The 8914-nt window shown below is 46.8% G+C and overlaps 1 protein-coding gene across 3 annotated transcripts in view; it reads right to left on the bottom strand.

Annotated features, from left to right (window-relative positions):
* Nucleotides 1-796: 796 nt before the first annotated feature.
* The window catches only part of SHOX2 (short stature homeobox 2), an 8276-nt gene continuing 158 nt past the window's right edge, over nucleotides 797-8914 (bottom strand). The window contains exons 1-6 of one of the 3 annotated variants that reach the window (XM_015586499.1): nucleotides 8736-8914; nucleotides 8040-8117; nucleotides 5502-5710; nucleotides 3049-3106; nucleotides 2649-2737; nucleotides 797-1090 (exon numbers count right to left, since the gene is read on the bottom strand). The exon at nucleotides 8736-8914 is cut by the window's right edge and continues 158 nt beyond it. In XM_015586499.1, the coding sequence (XP_015441985.1) occupies nucleotides 797-1090; nucleotides 2649-2737; nucleotides 3049-3106; nucleotides 5502-5710; nucleotides 8040-8117; nucleotides 8736-8914 (907 nt within the window). The remainder of the gene's footprint in view (nucleotides 1091-2648; nucleotides 2738-3048; nucleotides 3107-5501; nucleotides 5711-8039; nucleotides 8118-8735) is intronic. The other 2 variants (XM_006908196.2, XM_015586500.1) reach the window with 2 other exon arrangements.

Raw genomic sequence — 8914 nt, 5'->3', positions numbered from 1 at the left:
GGTGGTTTTTAACTCAAAGCATCTGATTCAACGTAAAAGGAGGCCCGCCTCTCTTATCAAATTTCTCGTATTAAAGTGAACTTCGCAGAAAAAAAGGTCAGTTTCAAAACCTGTGAACTTCCCAGCTGCGTACTTTTTTCATCTTAATTCTTTAAATAAGTATACCTCTTCCTTCTGTTTTGCCTTCTTAGCCCATTGGGAAAAAAACCATACACTTTAAGTTGGTAACTCCCCAACCCCACCCCCCCATTCTCTCGAGATTCGTCCAGGTTATTTTTCCATATTTTAAATGTATAAAATACTTTAATTTTTTTAATCTTCTTGTTCCTTAGTTCGCTCTCCGATTTCAGTTTCTGCCAACTAGCAGTAAGAAATAAGTTTCCCTTCTTTTTCTGTTTTTTTTTTTTTTTTGCTCATTTTTAATTAACAAGATTTTTATTTCTGCGCCAGTCCATCATTGCAGCTTTGCCATGAGCACACTCCGCCGTCTCTGCACTTCCTTGTCCAATTTCTCTCCAGACTTCTCCAAAACTGCCCCTAACAAAGCTGAATTCTAGGCCCTTGGGTAGATGAATGGTCAGGAGCCACCGAGTTGGTGCGCCCTGTGGGATCCCGGGTCCCGCGCAGAGTCCCGCCCTCCGTGTTCGAGATGCGGAAGCAGGCAAGGGGAGATCAGCTGAGCGGAAAGAGGCTCGGCTCCGGAGGTCCGGAAGGGGTAACGGAGAAACAGCGGGGCACGGAGGGGGCGTAGGCTGCGCACTGCGCTGGAGGCGCAACGTAGGCGCTGGCGTTGGCGTCACAGACCCAGGGCGGCCGCGTGCTTTTTGGCTTTCAGTCTGAGATCCGCGATGCTGGAGTTCTTGCTCGTGGTCTTCGCAGCAGCAGCGGCAGCCACGACGGAGGCGGCAGAGGCAGAGTCAGCGGCCAGCGTGGCCAGCGGCAGTCCGAAGGGCGGCGCCGGGAACATCATGTAGGGCGCGTGCGCGGCCAGGTGCGGGTGCAGGTGGTGGTGCGCGTGCGCGACGGCGCTGTCCAGCTGCAGCTGCGCCTGAACCTGAAAGGACAAGGGCGTCACGTTGCAATGACTATCCTAGGGTGACAACAGAATAGAAACAGAACATTAACGGCGTCCACCTTGGCTCAGGAGAAGGCTGGGGCGGGGGACGGGAAAGGGGCAGTTGACTGACTTTTTCAGTCTGTTACAGAATCTGGGGCACCACAGGGATACCCAGTGACCCCTGAGTCTCTGCAACTCGCTCTGTGTGGCTTATCTCTCTGGGCCCAGGGGACATGCGACTGCAGGAATGTGGCCGCCCCCTCGGGAGCTGCGTCCATTCAAGGAGACGGTGCTATTATGCTAAAACATTGCCCTCCTCAAAATAACAATGGTGTGTTGAGGTGTGTTGGAAAGATGGGGAGAAGGCCATTACCCTCCTCTCTTGATGTTGTCATACACCTCTTACCTCGCTACTAAAGCACTAAAGTACCAACGAGCAAACCATAAGACCTTGTAAGTCACTTAGGAAAGTTACTGCATCTTCATACAATTAGCACAATTGTTAGTATGTCCAATCTTTACTACTATAAGAATTACCTGGGGATCTTGTTTAAATGCAGATTCTGATTCAGAAGGTCTAGGTTGGGGATTGATATTCTGAATTTCTAACACTCTTCCAAGGTGCTGCTGATGCTGCAGACCTGCAGATCACCTTCTGAGTAGTAAGGGTCTCCTTTTAAGACCACCCCCTCTCTTTCTCCAGTCATTTTGTCTGGCTTCAAAAGCCTAGCATCAAGATACCAGAGTCCTGTGGTGCCAAGAAAGCTAAGATCTCCCTAACACTAACCCTCAACACATGGGTGCACCCATGTGTCTCCCCAGTCCAAGGCACTGGCAACTGAGAGCTAATTCATGACTTCACAGTCCTACTAGGCAGGGATCCTGACTGAGGATGAGGTAGGTCAGGCACTGGATGGGAAACAATTGTGCCCTTAGGCGTGGAGAGTGGGGAGTTCAGAGCACTAGGATTTCCCAGGATTAAATCAGTGCTGCAGGCTGTCCTTTTAAAATGTAGTCTTAAAGGTTTCTTTATGGCTAAGAAAGGTTTGCAGAGGCAGGGCATCCCTGGGAAGACCAAGGCAAGGCTTCCCTCTCTACTAGAGATGAAGCTTTGTTTGCAGAGACAGCTTAAAAAAAAATCAAGTCTGAGTTGGGAGTACTTTTATTTATTTCTTTTTCTTCTGTCAGAAACAGTTAATGTGACTGAGAGGTAGAAAATACCTAGAAAAATATTTAGAGAGTTGCCTGAGAAACACCAGAAGACTATCCTCTGTATCGCATCTGACAAAATCTTAATCAAAAAGCCTTTTCTTCCTCTCCTCAAGCTCAATCTTTAGTGCATTTTTAAAGGACTGGTTGCTGCCCTCAAGCTTCTGTGGGTTTCCCATGAGGACAGAAAAAACTAGACATGTAGGCCCTTGACACTCTATAGGTTTTAAAAGGGGAGTGGGTCCACTATATTATCTCAAAATTGATTCTCCAACTAAACTGACACCAACATTGGGGCTCAGAGAGAAGGGGTGTTCAAAGTTCAAGCAAACGACTAAGTCTTTTTACAGTTAATAACAGGTTGAAACTGGGCTGTACTTGCCTGCTGAAATGGCATCCTTAAAGCACCTACGTTGACATAGGGTGCAACTCTACAAGCTTCAAACTGGCTGGCAGCCCCTATGAGAACACCTGTAAAAAATGAGGAACAAAACCCAATAATGTGAGGTTAATATTTCCAGCATTGTTTCCCAGGGTTCCAAATGGTACCAAGATAGAATTAATTCCTTGGGAAATGGACTGTCATCTTTCTAAACTGCTGCCATAATTGAAATAAATGTTATTTACTCCTGAACTTTAGGACTCTTATTCTGCCTTCAGAGCAGAGTTTTTAAATAAAGACTATGGTTACCTTTAAGAAGATTTTTCTGTCTTTGTAATAACAATATTCCTCATTCTCTTTCTACTTAGAATACCAAATGATCTTTGTCTGAGAAGCATACCTTTATGGAGTTGGTTTTCTTGTTTTCTACATTTAGCTCTTCGATTTTGGAACCAAACCTACAAATTAGAGGGAAAAAATAAAACCTAGATGTTATAACTCAAAATTTTTTAAATTACAAAAGTATGATAAAAAGGAAAAAAGGTAGTGTTTTACCCATGGATTGGGAGATGTAGCAAACAATTTTTGAAATACACAGAATAATCTCAATTTCCAAAGTTAAAAACGTAAATGAATTACAAAAATAGATTTCACAGACATTTGCAAGATAAATTGTTTTCTGATAAATTACTGTTAGTCCTGGTTTCATCTTTCCACATTACAGAGTTCCCAAGGCCTAAAACTCTCTCCCTGATACTTGATACCAAAGTGATAATGGGTTTCGATGTTTGTCCAGTGAGACCTGAGAAAAATGTGCTCATTAATAGCCTGTAATATTAATTAGCTTCATCTTCAAGAAAAACCAAACACCAAAGCAAATAGTGATTTTTTTTTTCCTGAAGGCGGGGGTTGGGGGGAGTGGGGGAATAAGAGTGGGGGAAGAGGTAATTAGTGTCATAAAAGCCTCACTACAAAGAAGTTTAGAATTTCTCTGTTCCTCTGTGCAGCAGAGTGTAACACAGTAACAGAATAATTGTGCTATTATCATGATAATCTAATTTGCTTCTATAGAAAAAGCCATGCTCAAAGTTAGATAGTAGAGAAGCATCCAGAAAATAGCTCAAAAAATTACTTTTAAGTATGAAAAAATAAAGACCAGCAGGAAAGTTCACTTCTTATGAGAAAAAAATAACATTCTGCGAAAGGGGGGTATGAATCAAATAACTCCTGGATACTGTTTTATCCCAGATATTACCTTCTTAAATAAACTTACGAACTTTAAGAGACAATATGACAGATTTTTTAAAATTCAAATAAAATGTGCTTTTATACTCTAATATACGTTATGTTCCAATAATACAGTATATTGACTGATTCACAAATGCATGTTTAAAAAAACGTGAAAGTAAAATATTGCTTCTGAGCTTTGTCTTGTTTTTAAGAGCAAATGTCATAGTCAATGTAAATCTTCAAAAATTCTCATGGCATTTAGTGTAATAGAAAGGTAGATTTCATGCCAGGGTGGCATCCTTTGTGTAACTCACATGGCCTGAGGCTTCTTGCCTCTTTTTCCCCCTAGTAGAGTTGGAACTGAGATACTAATGCTCATAACTGTAATAATTATCATCATGTCTTTAAGGGGTTGCTGAGTCTCTAGAGATCTCAGTACACAGAGCAAAGCAGGAGAGGCTTAAAAAGGAAGGCTCTGCTGTTGATGCTGTGATGACCAAGGCAGCCTATTATTACTTTTCCCCTTCAACTTGACTGCTCTGTTTTTGTCCTGATCCTATTACAAGATGCGGGGAAGCCCCATAAGAATTGCATAGTTCGCTGCAGATGGTGGTCTCTGCGTCCAGAGACCCAGGGAGTATCTGTTACAGTGATACTTTGTAACAGCTGCAGATGTTCAGGCCTAAAACTGCTCCATGTGTTCAAACAAATAATGACCATCATTTTCTCCTATCTTATTATTTGAGCGGAAATACAATCTGAAACATTTAAATTTGTTCTCCATAAACCTAGGATATGTATGCATGTATGTATATAATTTTTCACCTTAACTGCTCCTCCAAAGCTTACTTTTACATTCACCCGCACAACCAGTAAAGAAAATCTACTCCAATCCTAACTTCATCGGGTATGGCACTTGCTGGGGGTTGCACTTTGGAAATGCCAATATTAAGATATGTGGGTTGTTTTAAAATCAGGTTTCTGTAGGTTCAGGTTCACTGCTTTGGTTAAATGAAGGAACAAAGAGTGACCAGAATGCATTTATTTCTCCACTGTTTCACACACAGTTTGAGATCAACCGCTAACGGCAGACTGTAAATTTCTGCATTTAACAGTTGCTAATTTTCTTTATAGTCCGTACATCTATAAACTTAATTGGCATATCCGCTTGGCAAACCTAGACCCCGGAGCAGATCCTCAAGGAAACCCAACTCCAGTGAACAAAATATTCGTTGTAACTTTTAAGGCATCCAGAAGATAAAACGTTTTCTGTGGGATTTTTTTTTTAAGGCTTATAAAAGTAGGCCCATTAGGATTAAACCACATTAAAGGCACCGTGAGGCGAGGGGGGTGTGGTTTATAGAAACTCTGGGAGCAAGCCCAGCACAGCTTTCTTCTGCTGGGAACATATGTTGGGATGGGGAAAAGGGAAGGGGGGCGGGTTATAAGACTAAGGTCTGCTTTGGAAAATAAGACCTCTTGTAAAGACATCCCTTCCCTCCTCACCTCACTCCAAGCACTTGAACCCACACCCTTGGTGTGTGTCCCCCAAGCCTCCTCTCCAACCCCAGGCATGCTCCTCCCTCTCTCAGTCCAGCCTCGATCTCCTTACAGCCCGGTTACCTGCACTCGGGCCTCGGACAGCCCCAGACGTTGGCTCAGTTCTTCACGCATAAAGGCGTCTGGATAGTGGGTCTCGTCAAAAAGCCTCTCCAGCTCGTTGAGTTGTTCCAGGGTGAAATTGGTCCGACTTCGCCTCTGCTTGATTTTGGTCTGGCCTTCGTCCTCCATCCCTTTTGCATCCTCTTTGCGATCCTTCAGCTCCGGGGACACTGGAGAGGGCACCACAAACAGGGCCACACATATGTCCACGCATGCACACAGCAACACACACACACACACACACACACACACACACACACACACACACACACGGATAAAAAACAACACAGTAAATCCCATTACCAGATTTGTCTCAAAAAGGATGGAGGATCCTGCCCCCTCCCGGAGTTCCTGTCGTCCTTCGCCCTGCCTGGAGGAATAGGATCCTGCAGGCGCGCCAAGATCAACTCTGAGTGACCGTCCGCGGGCAAGATGAGCTATTCACTCACCTATCTCCTCTGCAACTGTGGCCTCAACTCACCTCCTCACTATCCACCCCACGGTCCCCTGCCCTCCCCGGAGAACACTAAATCCATTCCACTCACCCTCTCGTGCACTCACTCTCTTCCACGCACAAACAAATCAAAAGCGCCGCGCCCCGCCCGTCACTAAACGCGGTCTCAGCAGAAGGGCGCGGCGAGGCCATGCACCGGCCTCTCACACTCGCGGTTCTCAGAGTGCTGGGCAGTTCTCAGGCCAGCTCGGGCTGCGGATGGCTTTCTGTCTCTCTCAAACTTGCTGGTCAAATTTGGTAACAATTGGGCGAAAGGGTCGCAGCAGGACAACACGACCCGTGTGCTGCGCCGTGCTGGGAGCCGCATCCGCAGCCACTGGGTGCTGACCTAGGCCTCGGGCCGAACCCCGCGGACAACCCACGGGCCACCAGGCAGTCCCCATTCCCCCTGCCGTACCCGGGTCGCTTGGGCAGAGGCAGCCACGCCATGTTGGCGGCCTGGAGGGCTCGCCGCCCACGCCGGGCCAAAAGGCAAGAGGCGGAAAACCAGCCTCTGTGGTCCTCCGAACAGATCGCTGCCTCTGCCCTCTCTTCTCTCCCCATTGGAAAGGCCGACTAGACCCTAAATGCTTAAACCCACAGAGATCAACAGGTTCAAGCGGAACATTCGCAATCCTCGGTTTCTATTGGTTACTCAAAGCCTTTTCATGCATCCACCAGCTCGGATGTTTAATAAAATATGCATTTTTCTACTCTGGGTTTGCACACATCCATTGCTACTTTGCTGTTCTTCCTTCTCCCTTTAAAAGCAGGAGCCCTGTAAGTGTGAGCACACAAAGATACCCGAGGGCTATGGAGATATATATATATATATATATATATATATACATATGCATATATATATATATATATATGCCAACGGGCAGTGATCAAGGGAGCCCATATCAACATAAACTGCCCTCTGGAACCTTCGTCCTTTGCGCTTGAGTCGGAGACTTGTATTTTTAAGGTGTCAAAGCTGAGTTCGGATAGTCGAGGCTGTTCACAGTTTTTCCTAGCCTAAGTTCCCAATCAGCATGAGTGTTAAAAATCATTTTTGGAAGAGCTGACCTTCAGAGAAATTAATACTTGCCCTGAGCTTGGAAATCAACAATCCCAGAAACTGTGTTTACCCGAGGTTCAGACTCTAACCTTGCCGTTTTGCGCGCTGGCTTACCCAGGGCCCGGAGCTGCTGCTTCACACCCGGGAGGCTGCACTGGGCGGTCAGACAATTATGCCAACACTTCCAAATTTAGGAGGATCTGGTACCCGGTGAGGGGAAGAAGAGGCTCTAGATCTCAGGCCAGCCTGGCATGCTTACTATGGTGATCTTAAGCGTTGCGGGCATTTCTAATTCTCAGAGTTCGTTTTGTGGACATGTGCCCTTCCTCCGGGAAGGAAGTGGATAACATTATGGCAAATATTCAGAGCCAAGGTACTAGAAAAAAATTTCCACTGACAGTGTAATGAAATTTAAATACGAAAACACACTCTCTAGATTCTGCCAAAGGGAGGGGTGAAAAGGCTTTGTCTAGTTTGTGTCAGTAACAATGGATATCTCTCAAACTTTTGGGGCTTCAAAGAGAAAGACGTCCATATTTTCAGTTGATTAATAGACTTAATATAATCTTCATTTCGCCCCCCAAATGTCCACTTATTGGCCTAAACAGGAACAGACCGTGTTATAAACAACTTAATTGCTTGCTTAAATATGTGATTCTACGCATGTCACATATTTTCTTAATTGAAAAAATATGGCAGCACACCAGTTACTGCAGGGACCAAGTGCTAAATTAATTTTATTGTTAAACTCCTTTGAATTGGTACAGGACACTCCACCATTTAGATAAAGCCATTTACTAACACTTTGTTGGCACCGAAGGATTTTCACCACACAAAACCAGAGTAGTGGATGACGAGAAGCAGTAACAGATCGTGTAAATATTGAAAACCAAACCAAAAAATAAAAACCACCAAACAAACAAAAAAAACACAAAAAACCCACCAAAAAGGAGCCTAACGCGTCTCCCAAGAGAAACAGCGTAGGTAGCCTGGACCTCAGCCTGCTTTGGCCTCATTCTACCTTCATAGCTCAAACAGAATGGGAAGTTTTGGCCCCCAAGACTCAGGGATCCAGGTTCTTCGCAGAGTTTGAGTGGTTCTTAGCGGCGGCCCCAAACCTGCGGATGACCCGAGGGAGGACTCAATCTTTCTCCCTCTCCCAATCTTCTCTGTCTCTCTCCTTTCCCTCTCTCTCTCTTTCTCAGGCCTAGGAAAGCAGTTCTCGCAAACTCGGAGCTGGATGCTAACCGTAATTCCGCCGCCTGGCCCAGCTGCTGCCAGCACCCCCGCCCGCACTGGGCCCCGCGAACTTCCCCATCCGCCCGCGGGCCGTCTGGGCTGCGGCCCCATCCTCCGGCTGGTGAAAATGCGTTTCAGTGGAATGGGACCAGCGAGAGCATCTGAGAAGGGCGCGCGCAAACCCCACACGCTCCCCCCTCCCCACACACACTTGGACCCCACCCACGACCGTGCACACCACCGGACCCCCACCCCTCCATCATCACTCTAGCTTCCAAACTGAGATCCAAGGGCCCTCTCTGCAGCCCGCCCCCCAACCCGCTGAGCCTTGGGGTCCTCTCCCGCTTAGTAGAGACAAGAAGGCGGGAAGGGGAACCGCTGCCGGGGGTCAGGCCGTTACCCTCGGTGAGCCGCGGGCTGCCCGGCTCCCTGCTTCTCTCGGCGGCGCCCATGTCCAGCTCCCGGACGGGAGAGCGCCCTCCTCCAGCTCCTCCGCCTGCTCCTGCTCCTCCTCCCGCACCTCCTCCGCCGCCTCCGCCTCCGCCTCCTCCGCCGCCGCCTCCGCCGGCCGCCCGGACT

Source organism: Pteropus alecto, unplaced genomic scaffold, assembly GCF_000325575.1.
Source record: "Pteropus alecto unplaced genomic scaffold, ASM32557v1 scaffold81, whole genome shotgun sequence".
Taxonomy (NCBI): domain Eukaryota; kingdom Metazoa; phylum Chordata; class Mammalia; order Chiroptera; family Pteropodidae; genus Pteropus; species Pteropus alecto.
The sequence above is the reverse complement of the archived record's forward strand: the minus strand, read 5'-3'. Positions and strand labels throughout refer to the sequence as shown.